General features: G+C 38.8%; 1 protein-coding gene and 1 pseudogene across 1 annotated transcript; both read left to right on the top strand.

Annotated features, from left to right (window-relative positions):
* The first annotated feature begins 67 nt into the window (after positions 1-67).
* On the top strand, positions 68-12,871 carry LOC112130116 (zinc finger protein ENSP00000375192-like). Its single transcript, XM_054540079.2, is given in 2 exon segments — positions 68-616; positions 619-12,871. Coding segments are annotated over 2 exon segments (729 nt in total). The 5' UTR covers positions 68-306; the 3' UTR covers positions 1,038-12,871.
* PONPYGV1R-PS1901 (vomeronasal 1 receptor ponPygV1R-ps1901 pseudogene) lies at positions 11,395-11,883 on the top strand (annotated as a pseudogene).
* Positions 12,872-13,184: the final 313 nt, after the last annotated feature.

Below are 13,184 nucleotides of genomic sequence, written 5' to 3'. Positions count from 1 at the left end.
TCTCCTGCCTCAGCCTCCCGAGTAGCAGGGACTATAGGCATGTGCCACCACGCCTGGCTAATTTTGTATTTTTAGTAGAGATGGGGTTTCTCCGTGTTGGTCAAGCTGGTCTCGAACTCCCAACCTCTGGTGATCTGCCCTCCTCGGCCTCCCAAAGTGCTGGGATTACAGGCATGAGCCACTGTGCCCAGCCTAATTCTTCAATTCTTAATAAGCAATTTATACTGAAGAGAAACCCTGCAAACGTGAAGAATGTTGCAAAGCTTTTAACGTCCTCAAACCTTACTGAACATAAGATAATTCATAATGGAAACTAGCCCTACAAATATGAAGAACGTGGCAAAGACTGTAACCATTTCTCACATCTTACCACACATTAAGATAATTCATACTGAAGAGAAACCCTACAGATGTGAAGAATGTAACAAAGTCTTTAACTGGTCTTCAACTCATACTAAATATAAGAGAATTCATAGAGAAGATAAATTTTATAAATATGAAGAATGTGACAAAAGCTTTAAAAACGTTTCAACGCTTATTACACATAAGATAATTTATGTTGCAGAGAAATTCTACAAATGTGAAGAATGTGGCAAAGTTTTTTTTTTGAAATGGAGTCCACTCTGTCGCCCAATCTGGAGTGTAATGGCGCAATCTCAGCTCATTGCAACCTCCGCCTCCTGGGTTCAAGAGATTCTCCGGCCTCAACCTCCCAAGCACCTGGGATTACAGGCGCCTGCCACCACGCCCAGCTAAATTTTGTATTTTTAGTAGAGACGGGGTTTCACCATTTTGACCAGGCTGGTTTTGAACTCCTGACCTCAAGTGATCCACCCACCTTGGCCTCCCAAAGTGCCCCAAAGGGCTGGGATTACAAGCATGAGCCATTGCGCCCGGTCGAATGTGGCAAAGTTTTTAATAAGTTATCAAATCATACTGGAGAAAAACTCTACAAACCTAAAAGACATGACAGTGCTCTTGAGAACACCTTACACTTTTCTAAACATAAAAGAAATCATAGTGTCAAGAAACCCTAGATGTGAGTCATGTCACAAAGCCTTTAAATGGTTGTCACACTTGAGTGTAAGATAATTTATCCTAGAGAAAACTCTATGAAGAATGTGGCAAAATATTTAACCAATACTCACACCTTGTCGCATAGGAAAGCATTTATACTTGAAAAAAATGTACACCTATGAAGAATGTGGAAAGGCCATTAATATCTGCTCACATCTTAACATCACAGAGTTTATACTTAATACAAATATTAAAAATGTAATTACTGTCAGAATATCTTTTAGAAAATATATAGCCTTAGAATGGTGAAGAGTATTTCTTTTGATGACAAACATTACAAATATAAAGACGGTTGTAGTACTATATTTGTATCACAGATCTTATTATGCATACTTTGTACTAGAGAAAAACCCTAAAGTTGCTCAAACTTTGTTCACTATCAGGGAATTTATAATAGAGAAAAAAACCTGCAAATGTAATAAATTTGGAAAAAAGTTTATAAACTACAGCTTAGAAAACAGTATACTAAGTTTTTTTTGTAGATGCAGTAAATATGAAAAATATTCAATCCAAAATTAACTCTGTAAATGTCAGAGAATTCACAGTAGAAATCATAAGGCACTGGTACTTCAGACTACACTAAATCAGAGTGTTGAGTTTAAAAAATAATTTCAATCTAAAATTTAGATAAGTTATTTGCATATAACTTTAAAAAGAGGAGATGATTTTTTGGAGAGTTATAATTACATTTGAAGTATACTTTTTGTATGCTTCAAATATCAAAAAAATTAACATTGCAATATTAAAAAAATTACAGACTCTTTGAAAAGCAAATAAGGATGTAATTCAACTCTCAAATTACTTCATGCTCTTCATTCCTACTTTATTTACATGTGAAAGCATGTGATCAATTGTTGCTGCATCAGAGATATCAGAGATTCTTTTTTATTAGGTGGGCATTATTTATGACGTTTTTCATAAAAGAGAAAGGATATTAAAATATAAAATGCATGATAAAAATCTAAATGGAGAGGCTTTTTGTGGTTAACAAAATATTGAGTGATGTATGAGGTAGGTGTTGAGTAATATATTTTTGTGCATTATAGTGAGAGAAAAACATTTTAAAATTTTAGTTAAAATTAAAATTAAATTAGTGATGTATTATATTAATTGTGCTTTTATGTAATGCAGTACATTCATAAATTTTTAGATTATATGTAAACTTAATTTTAAAACATTTTTTGACATGTTAAGTCTATTGTACATTCAATGAAGTGTTATTATGCCACTCACTTTAACCTATCCCACCTTACTCAAGGGTGTAGGTAAGAGATGGCAACAGTTTACTATTTGGTAAGAGCGGAATAACATCTCCAGTAATTTTTTTTCAGTGGCTTTAACCTGCAAATAAATTAAAGAATATTGTTCTTGTAGGTTAAATTTTTATATTTTTAATCTTATTTAAACTTCTTTTTCTTTTCGCCTTGACAAATTTAAACTTATTTTTCTTAACTTTTGTGGGTACATAGTGTGTAGATATATTTCTGCCATATATAGCATATTTTGATACCAGCATAAAATATGTAATAATCACATCAGGGTAAATGAGGGATTCATCACCTTCAACATTTATTCCTTGAATTACAAGCAATCCAAATCTACACTTTTAGTTATTTTGAAATATAAAACTAAATTGTTATTTATTATAGGGTCATTTTTGTGGTCATAATAAAAATCATATAGGAATGTAAATAAAATCTATACATATCTGGGTCCTGAGTAAATATTTTTTAAAATTTGTTATCTATTTTTCTTTGAACATGTGGCCACTATGCCTGCAAACACATACCTACAGACTTTTTTTTTTTTTTTTGCAGTTGCAAGATTTAATAGAGTGAAAACAGAGCTCTCATACAAAGGGAGGGGACCCAAAGAGGGTAGCCAGTGCCGGCTCAAATGCCTGAGTTTATATCCTGATCATTGTCCCTCCCCCTGTGCTCTCAGGGTATAGATGATTGGCTATTTCTTCACCTCCCATTTTTGCCTAATTAGCATTTTGGTGAGCTCTGTTTACTACCTGATTGGTCGGGTGTGAGCTAAGTTGCAAGCCCCGTGTTTAAAGGTGGATGCGGTCACCTTCCCAGCTAGGCTTAGGGATTCTTAGTCAGCCTAGGAAATCCAGCTAGTCCTGTCTCTCAGTACCTCCTCTCAACAGGAAAACCCAAGTTCTGTTGGGGAGGTTGGCTGATGACCGCTCTAACTGCTTTCTGCTGAATTGGGGCATAGTAGGGGTCGTGCAGTTGAGATTTCCTCAGGAGGGGTGCCTTTGATGTCATCAACATCGGAGCATGGGCTAGCAGGCCGGTCCAGGGGTCCGCGGTAGATCTTAGTCATGGACTGCATCTGGGCCTCCATTTGAAGAACAATTTGTAGCTTTACAGCTTGGATTCTGGAAGAGACAAACTTAACAAGGAGGTTAAAGATACAGGGATTGAAATGTATGGCCTGCAGCGCAGGGGATTATTTCTTTGGCACACTTCACAGGCCCTGACTATCTGCTTGATGGTTTTAAAAAGGCCTTGTCCAGTAAATAATAATTTGGCCATCTGATAGGTGCTATTAATGCCTAAGTGAAAGGTTTGGTGAAGGGTTTTAAGTAATTTCCATTGGTTAGCTGCAGGCAAAAGTATTTTTCCTTCTTCGATGGCTAGCCATCCTGAGGGGAGGAAACTGTCCTCGTGAGGTTCCCCATTGTTTCTTCTGCTGAGTACTGGGGCTTGGTTTCCTGGAGGGAATTACCCCATACTAGGGGTCCTTCTATCAGCATTTCTAATGGAGGATCCTGCCTTGTGGCTCTTTTGGCTTCAATATCCGCTTGGCGGTTCCCTTCTATTTCCCTTTCCTTTCCTTTTTGATGACCCCAGCAGTGTAAGACTGCCACCTCTTTGGGTTTCTGTACAGCCAATAATAATCTAATGGTTTTCTGATGTTTGGTAGGTGTTCCCTCAGAAGTTAGGAATTCCATTGCTCTTCATATTGCTGTGTGGGCATGGAGGACTAGGTAAGCATACTTAGATTCTGTATATATATTTACCCTTTTTCCTTTTCCTAATTCTAGTGCCCGAGTGAGGGCTATTAGTTCTGCCAACTGAGTGCTAGTTCCTGGAGTGAGGGGATTACTTTCAAGTATTCCATTATCACTGACCACTGTATACCGTGCTTTTCAAAGTCCTTTTTCTATAAAGGAACTTCCATCAGTATATAAGTTGAGGTAGGGATCAGTCAAGGGAATCTCTAGAAGGTCCCTTTGAGCGACATAGGTTTGAGCAATCACCTGTTGACAGTTACGTTCTATCTTCATTGTCTGGAAGAAATGTGGCTGGGTTGAGTTGTACAAGTGCGCAGTCGCAGCACTAGTCCTTCAATTAATAGAGCCTGATTTTTAAGCAAACGGTTGTCTGACAGCCACAAGTTTCCTTTAGCAGTGAGTATACCATTTACATCATGAGATGTCCACACAGTAAGATCTCTTCCCTGTATTATTTTAACTGCTTCAGATACTAAGACTGCTACTGCCGCCACTACCCGTAAACAATGAGGCCAACCCTTTGCCACTACATCAATTTTCTTACTCAGGTATGCCACAGGTTGCAAGCTGGTCCCTTGAACCTGTGTAAGGACTCCTAGAGCTATTCCTGTTTTTTTCTGTGACATATAAAGAGAAGCCTTTATATGTCGTTTCATATGGAGAGATACTTATATGACCAGTTATATGACATATAAGCTTGCCCTGTTGGCAAGCTTAACACTGGGGCTTGGGTTAGGGCCTTCTTTAGGGCCTGGAAAGCCTCTTTTGCTTCAGGTGTCCATCTTACTAAATGGGTATTGGCTTTCTGAGTTTACTTAATTAGTGTATATACTGGCCTGGCTGTTTCACCGTACCTGGGAAACCATATTTGGCAGAAGCCTGTTAGGCCAAGGAACCCTCTTAGTTGCTTTTAGGGTTTTGAGATGAGGATAAGCCAGTATAGGCTGGATATGTTCCTCACTGAGGGACCTAGTGCCTTTGAATAATTTTAGCCCTAAGTATTTAACCTGCTGTAAGCAGAGCTGAGCCTTTGGTTTGGAATCCTTGTAGCCACAAGTGGCGAGGAAGTTTAAAAGTGCTTTGGTGGCTTGATAGCACAAGGTTTCCGAACGGGCGTCTAGAAGTAAATTATCCACATACCGAAGGGCAGGAGTGTCCAGGTATGAGAACTGGCTCAATTCTTGGGCTAATGCCTGGCCAAATAGATGGGGGCTATCCCTGAACCCTTGGGGTAAAGCAGTCCAGGTGAATTGAGATGTTGGGTTCAAAGGATCTTCAAAGAAAAACAAGAATTGAGAGTCAGGATGTACAGGGATGCAGGAAAAGGCATCCTTAAGGTCCAGGACTGTAAAACACTGCTTCCTCTGGTATTTGGGAAAGCAGAGTAGAGTATAAGGGTTAGATACAGCTGGGTATAGAGGGACAACGGCCTCATTGATAATCCTGAGATCTTGCACTAACATGCACTGTCCGTTAGGTTCCTGTACTCCTAAAATTGGAGGATTGCAGGGGCTATTGCATGATTTTACTAGGCCTTGGGCTTTTAGGTCCTTAACAATCTTTTGGAGTCCTTGTTGGGCCTCGGGTCTAAGGGGGTACTGCCTTTGGTAGGGAAAGGAGGTGGACTCTTTTAGTTTAACTTGAACAGGACGGGGATTCTTTGCTTGCCTATATTGTCCTTCTGTTGTCCAGACTTCAGGATTAATTCCTCAAGCAGGGGACAACAAACAGGTGTTCCTTCTCCTATGTTCAGGTGTATAATGCCCCCTGCTTTTGCTAGAATGTCTCTCCCTAAAAAGCGAGTGGGGCTTTCAGGCATAATTAGAAAAGCATGTGAAAAGAGTAAAGTTCCCCAGTCACAAGTTAGTGGCTGGGAGAAGTATCTAGCGACTGGCTGTCCTAAGACCCCTCAGATAGTGACAGATCTGGAGGACAGTTGTCCGGGACAGGAGAGTAAGACTGACACGCCAGTGTCCAGGAGATGGTTAACCACCTGGCCTTCAATGGTTAAGCATACCCGGGGCTCTGTGAGGGTGATGGCATGGGCTGGTGCTTGCCCCGGGCACCCTTAGTCCTGCTGCTGGATCATCTGGTTAGTGGCTTCTGACTCAGAGGACCTTCATCCCCTGGGGCAGTGGGCCTTCCAGTGATTCCCTTGACATAAGGGGCATGGATGACAGGGCGGCTTATTTCTATTTGGACAATCTGTTTTAAAGTGTCCTTGTAGACCACACTGGAAGGAAGCCCTAATAGGCATTCGATTTGCCCAGGCTTTCCATGTTCCAGAGCCTCCAAAGTCTGTTTGCCTGAGGGCCATGACTAAAGTGGTGGCCTTTTTTTTTTTTTTTTTAATCTCGTTTGTCCCATTCTGCCTGTTCCTCCTGATCTCTATTATAAAAAACCGAGGTTGCCAAGTTCAATAGGGTTTCTAAGTTTTTCTCCAGGCCTAAGGCAGACTTTTGAAGTTTTTTCCTAATGTCTGCAACTGACTGAGTGATAAACTTATCCTTTAAGATTAGTCGGCCTTTAATAGAGTCAGGTTACAGAGAGGTATGCTTCCTTAATGCCTGCCTTAGTCTCTCCAGAAAGGCAGTAGGATTTTCTTCCTTTCCCTGTGTTATAGTGGACATCGTTGAATAATTCATAGGCTTCTTCCTAGTTTTCCTTAGTCTTTCTAGCATGCAAGTTAGCAAATGTCTGCAGCATCAATCTACATGTTCTGGTTCTGCGTCCCAATGAGGGTCTACACTGGGAATTACCTGCTGGCCTGTGGGGAATCATTCTCTTTCCTCTGCTGTCATACTATCATTGACCTGACTGACATACCAGAGATCACCCAACTCTCAGGCTGCAGTTATGGCGGCACTTCTCTCATTTGGGGTTAGTATCTGATCTAACAGTAACATTTTATCTCTCCATGTCAGATCAAAGGATTGTCCTAACCCTTGTAAAACATCAATATAGCCATCAGGGTTATCTGAGAATTTACCTAGGTCTATTTCAATTTGCTTCAAGTCTGACAGGGAAAAAGGTACATATACTCTGACTGGGCTGAATTCTCCAGAATACATCTTAGGGGCATTTTTGCCTTGGAGGGAATGTTTCCCATCTGAAAAAAAAACATAAGGATGCTAGTACCCTTAGTCATTTTCCAATGAGCATTAGTCCTACAGCATCCTCTATGGTCCTAACGCTTATTCCTTTCCAGAGTGCGTAACCACCCATGGACTTCTGCTTATTGGATTAGTTACATTTACCGATGTAGCAGTCCTGCACCTGTTTTCCCAACTTTCTTGACCACAAAGAAAGGGGTCTGGGCTGCTGGATTCTAGTGGTCCTTTACCAGCGTGCCCAACGTTGCCTTTGTGCTCATAGGTGAGTTCTAGAGCTAGGCTGGGTTCCTGAGTATTTCATAACAACCCAGCTGCCCCATCAAGATGCATTCCTACAAACAATGGTTCATATGCAAATTCACTTCAGAGAGGGTGTGAGTAACCTTTTGAGTCAGGACCGAGATAGAGTTTTTTGATTCTGTAAGTACTTTAAGGCTTGGCTGAGTGCAAACAGCTTGCACGTTTGAGCAGACCAGTTGTTAGGCAATTTTCCTAACTCTGCTTCTACAAGAGTTTACCTCAATTACTGAATACCCATTGAGGTTTTTTTTTTTTTCTCAATCACCTGGGAGGAACCATCTATGGTCCTGTCCTAAAGGGAGTTCCTCCTAGGTCTGGTTGGACCTTTGTATAGTAATTAAGATTTAAATCCCCTGTTAGGAAATCTGCTGGGTTAAGGGAATTTTCAGTGATCAATGTTAAATCACCTTTTTCTAACAGAATAGTCCCATACTTTAAGATTTGAGTTAGTAAGCTACCTTTTTGGTTTTTTTTTTTACTTAGGATAGCTCTGAACTGGCAAGGTGTGCTCACAATGAGGTTTCCTCTAAAGTTTTTCTACTTATACCAAAGCAGTGCTGCTACTAACTGAATGCATTTGTCCCATCCATGGGTTACTGGGTTAAGAATTTTTGATAGGAAGGCTATGGGTTGTCAGTGGCCTCAGTGCTTTCAGGCTACGCCCTTGTTTACACTGACAGCCAAGTGGTATTAGAGTGTTATAAGGTCATGGAGAAGACTTTCAATGATCAATTATAGGTTTTAAATTTACCTTGGCTTTTAAAGGAATAGGGCACACTGTTTTTTCTTTACTACTTCTATCTTTCTCTTTCTTTCTCTCTTTGTCTCTCTCTCTCTCTCTCTCCTCTGTCTCTCTCTCTTTCTCTTTTCTCCTAGCTCTTTACAAACTTGGGGCCCTGGCAAAGGTGGTGGGGAATGGGTCCTACATAACTGCCCATGCTGAGAGCTGTATGCCTAAATTGGGAGGGACACCAGGGACAAGACTCTGGGTTCATAGCCTAGGGGCCTAAGGATGCAGTGTAGAGCTTCCTTACATCCCTTTGGAGATACAACTTGCTAGAGTAAATGAAAATCTGAACCATTAGTACCTAGGAGGCAGGGATCAGAGGAAGTAGATTCAGAGATAAGGAGAATTTTGGGGCTACACTTTCAAGAAAGTCATAGTCAGGACCCAGGAGATATGGGTCAGAAGGAAAGGTAGGGGTGCACGCATGGGAGACTGTTGAGTAGAGACTTCTGGCTGCACCATGATCTCAACCGGCTAACGCCGGGATTTCGGGATGACAGCTTTCTGCCCTAGTCAGCCCTCGGCTTCGTCAGGAAAATTGAAAGCGGAAGCTGGTTCCAGGCAGACCAACGCTGCCAACCCAGAAGGGTTGGGGGTTGTTGGAAAGCCCTTTCCCAGACAGCCTCACACCTGAGTCTTAAGTCTGGTGGCCATGCTAATCATTTTTAACCGGCTGACAGGTGCCCAGTATTTTCCTCCAATTCTAAGGAAGGATAGGACAGAATAGCAAGGTGAAAGTGGTCCAATATTACTCACCGCTTTGGAGGTCCCTTCGTGGTTGCCAAAATGTTACCCGGGGGTCTTTGCTCCTAGAGGTCCCAAGGTGGTGGTGGGCTGCTTCCAAGATGGCGGCAAGCCTCTTACTCTCTGACCTGGGGTTCTTGGCCTCACAGATTCCAAGGAATGGAATCTTGAGCCATGCAGTGAGTGTTATAGCTCTATTAGAAGCCGTGGGAAGAGAACCATGCAACTCAGTGACTCAGTGACTAGTGTTCAGCTCAATTAGGACAAACCCAGGCACTTAGCCATGCAGGAACAATGGCAAGCCTTTAGCCCTATTGGGATTCGCAGTGGGCACTTCGCTGGATCAGGAGCACAGCAGACACCCTGCTGTATCTGGAGGGGTGGAAGTCAGCAGCAGGTCTGTGACAGCAGCAAACAGCAGTGGTGGATGGTGAGCAAAAGTTCAGCTCGAGCCATAACAAACACGGACCAGAAGAGTGTGCAGTTGCAACATTTAATAGAGTGAAAACAGTGCTCCCATACAAAGGGAGGGGACCCAAAGGGGGTAGCCTCGTACAGACTTTTAGTTTTGATTTACATAGGGTTAAATATACATATATATTACTCTAAAGCTATACCTTAGAAGAAAATTATGAAGTAAGTGTGTTTGTGTAATTATGAGTTTGTACCTATTTTCAGAAAAAAAATTATTAGAACAAAACAAATTACTGTGATAAGGTGACTAATTTACTAGAAAACCAAAAACCTCAAAAATCTGGAAAGCAAATCTATACTCTCTGGTTTGTATTGAATTCATTACTGTAAAATCTTACATCTTATGATTCAGAATCTCAGAATCTCCCCATGAAATTGCTTTGTTTTTACTTGCCTGGTACTCAATGCAAGACCCATAATTTTCTTTTTTCATATATATATATATGTTGTTTTGTAGTTTATGAAGTATACATTATGTGAGCTGGTCATGGACTATAAGAATAATTTTTATGAAATTTAGTAGTGTACACAAAATGATTTTTAGATGTAATTCCACAATTAGTGTATTGTTATATTTTATTTAGTTAGAAGATTTCATTTATTTCTTTTACTTGGAGAACCCTATATAAGCTCACTTTTACTTAGTTATTGTTCTTCTCTATTTTTAAAATTGTCCTAAGTTAATTTATTTACTGAGCAAGTTTGTTCAGGTAAGTACTAGGAAGGCTTCCATAAGTCAAGAGGATGTTTTTGTATATAAGTGCAGCAAACAAACATGGCAGTGCTTGCTGTGTAGCAGATGCTTCATGATAAGCCATAAGTATTCCTCCTGGAGTTAGTTTGTAACTTTAAGTCAGAATGGAAAATATCAATGGAGAATAAATTACATTGATTCCTCATGTTGAGAGGACATTTTTCCCAGGATGCAAAGTTCACTCTTGCTGAATTTAAAGAGAAATTCTGCTGCTTTATTTTTTAATTATCTTCAGTTTTGTTTGTCATATATTCATTTCAAGTATGTATGCATCACAGCTCTTCTCCTTCTTTTCTGTGTTACAGCTACAATTGTCTCAGTTGTCTTCCTACCATGTTATTTTCCATGGTATTTTGTAGGTTCTGATGAGAAAGTTGGTTGGTTTTGCTTTGTTTTGTTTTGTTTGTTTGTTTTCTGAGATGGAGTCTCATTCTGTCACCCAGGCTGGAGTGCATGGTGTGATCTTGGCTCACTTCAACCTCTGCCTCCCGGGTTCAAGTGATTCTTTTGCCTCAGCCTCCCAAGTAGCTGGGACTACAGGCATGCGCCACCATGCCTGGCTAACTTTTCTATTTTTAGTAGAGACGGGGTTTCACCGTATTGGCCAGACTTGTCTCGAACTCCTGACCACATGATCCCCCCTCCTCAGCCTCCCAAAGTGCTGGGATTACTGGCATGAGCCACCACCCCTGGCCAAAAGTTGCTATTTTTAACGTGCTAAAAAATGGGTTTTAAGTGGAGAATTTGCTTACCATTATTACTTTCAGATTAGTTAATTAAAATAAGAGACATACACTGTCCACACGTGAAATAATTAAATCAGTTAACATTGTTTTTCTTTGTTTGTAAAAGAAGAATCTTATTGAATTCTTACACAAAGTGTGGCAAGCATAAAATTTGTTACAAAATATATCTTATAAATTATATTTAAAAGAGAGTTAGTGGTAAGTAAAGAATTCTAAATTTAATTTTCTATGATACAGCACAACTTACATTTTTATACAGACTCCTATTTTTAAGTGTAAATGTTAAATGTTGAAAAATAATAAAATGTACTCTGTTGATTAGACATTTGAAATGTTTATTTTTCATACTGATATTACAATTTGGAGAAAATTTTTACTGTTGTATAATTTTTGAAGTGGGTGAAGTTCAGTCTACAGTTTTTATTTTTAGTCACCTCACTGTAAGCAACTCTTTGGTCTTTTTCTCTGGAAAAATTTTGGAGATGAGGTTATAGTGGCTTTCAGATTAAAACATTTCCTGTTATTTTGCATGCAAACTTGTTTACTGTGTTCAAACAGTGGCCAGTCTTGAGAACATAAACAACACCTGCCCTTTTAATGTCTTTCATACCATTGCAATTAGCACCAGAAACTCCTGCTGTCCCAAGCTTAAAATAAAAACCCTAATGTACATTGGCTCCTCCTATGCACTGTACTGCGTTCAGAACATGCTGTTAAATGTCAGAGCTCCTATGGTTATGACTGAAAAATTAAATGACAAAAACAGCACAAAAATATATTTTTGATACTATTTAGCCAAGTAATGACAAAGACAGAGACTATTTAAAAAATTGGTATCCTTCTATAATGTTTCAAATATATATTTTTCAACTTGATAGATAAAACATGTATTCTGTAAAACATGTTTTGAAGTATATATATACATTGTCAAATGCTTAATTTTAGGTAATTAATGTTTTACCTCACACAGTTAACATTTTTGTGGTGACAACACATGATATTGTCCTAGCATTTTTCAAAAATACATTACTAGTAACTGTAGACACCATGCTGTACAATCAGCCTTTTGAATGTGTTACTTCTATGCTATTATAATTATGTATTCTTTGACAAACATCTTTCTAAAGCCCTCTTTCTTCTAAATACCTTGGCGTCTGGTGATTACAATTTTACTCTCTACTTCAGTTAAGTTTTATATCATTCATGTGTAGGTGAAATCATAAAATTTTAATCTTTCTGTTCCTGGCTTATTTAAACTAATATAATATCCTCCAGGTTAATCCATGTGATTGAACATAATAGAGTTTTCTTTCTAAAAGATAAATAGTATTCCATTGTGTATATATACTACATTGTCAATATTTACTCATTAGATGTTGAACTGTTGATTCTATATTTTGGCTATTGTGAAGAGTGTTGCAAACAACATAGAAGTGCAAATGTTTCTCATTCTGATTTCATTTGTTTTTAAATATATATATCCAATAGTGAAATTGCTGTATTATATCGTAGTTTGATTTTAAATTTATTAAGAAATCTCTATTTCAGTTTTCCTAATGGTTTTCCTCATTTACACTCAAACCAGCAGTGTGCAAGCATTCCCTTTTCTTCACATCTCTACCAATACTTTTTTTTTCTTTTTAATAAGAGTCATTCTAATATGAGTGACTTTATATCTCATAGACTTTTTGGCTTGCCTTTCTCTGATAATAAGTGACATCAAGCATTTTTAAATATCTGTTGGCCATATGTATGTCTTTTTTTGAAAAATAGTTAAGCCTTTTGCTCATTTTTAGTAGTTAGTTTTTTACTTTCTTACATAATCTTGATATTCACCCCTTGTCACATGTATGATTTGCAAAAATATTCTCCCATTTATTAGTTGTCTTGTTGATTATATCAGATTCTGTGCAGCAACTTTTTAATTTGAAGTAATCTGACTCATCTATTTTTCCTTTAGTTCCCTGGGATTTTGAGGTTAAATAAAAAAAATCACTGCCCAAACCAATGTTATAGAGCTTTCAGTCTATATTTTTTGTAGTAGTTTCAGAGCTTCAGGCTTTACATTTGGGTATTTAATATATTTTGAGTTGATTTATATATATGGAGTAAGATGAGGGACTCATTGCTCTGTATGTGGCTATAGTCTTCTCAACATCAT

This window comes from Pongo abelii, chromosome 20, assembly GCF_028885655.2.
Source record: "Pongo abelii isolate AG06213 chromosome 20, NHGRI_mPonAbe1-v2.0_pri, whole genome shotgun sequence".
NCBI classification, from domain to species: Eukaryota; Metazoa; Chordata; class Mammalia; order Primates; family Hominidae; genus Pongo; species Pongo abelii.
Note: the sequence above shows the minus strand (reverse complement) of the source record. Positions and strands in the feature narration are given on the sequence as shown.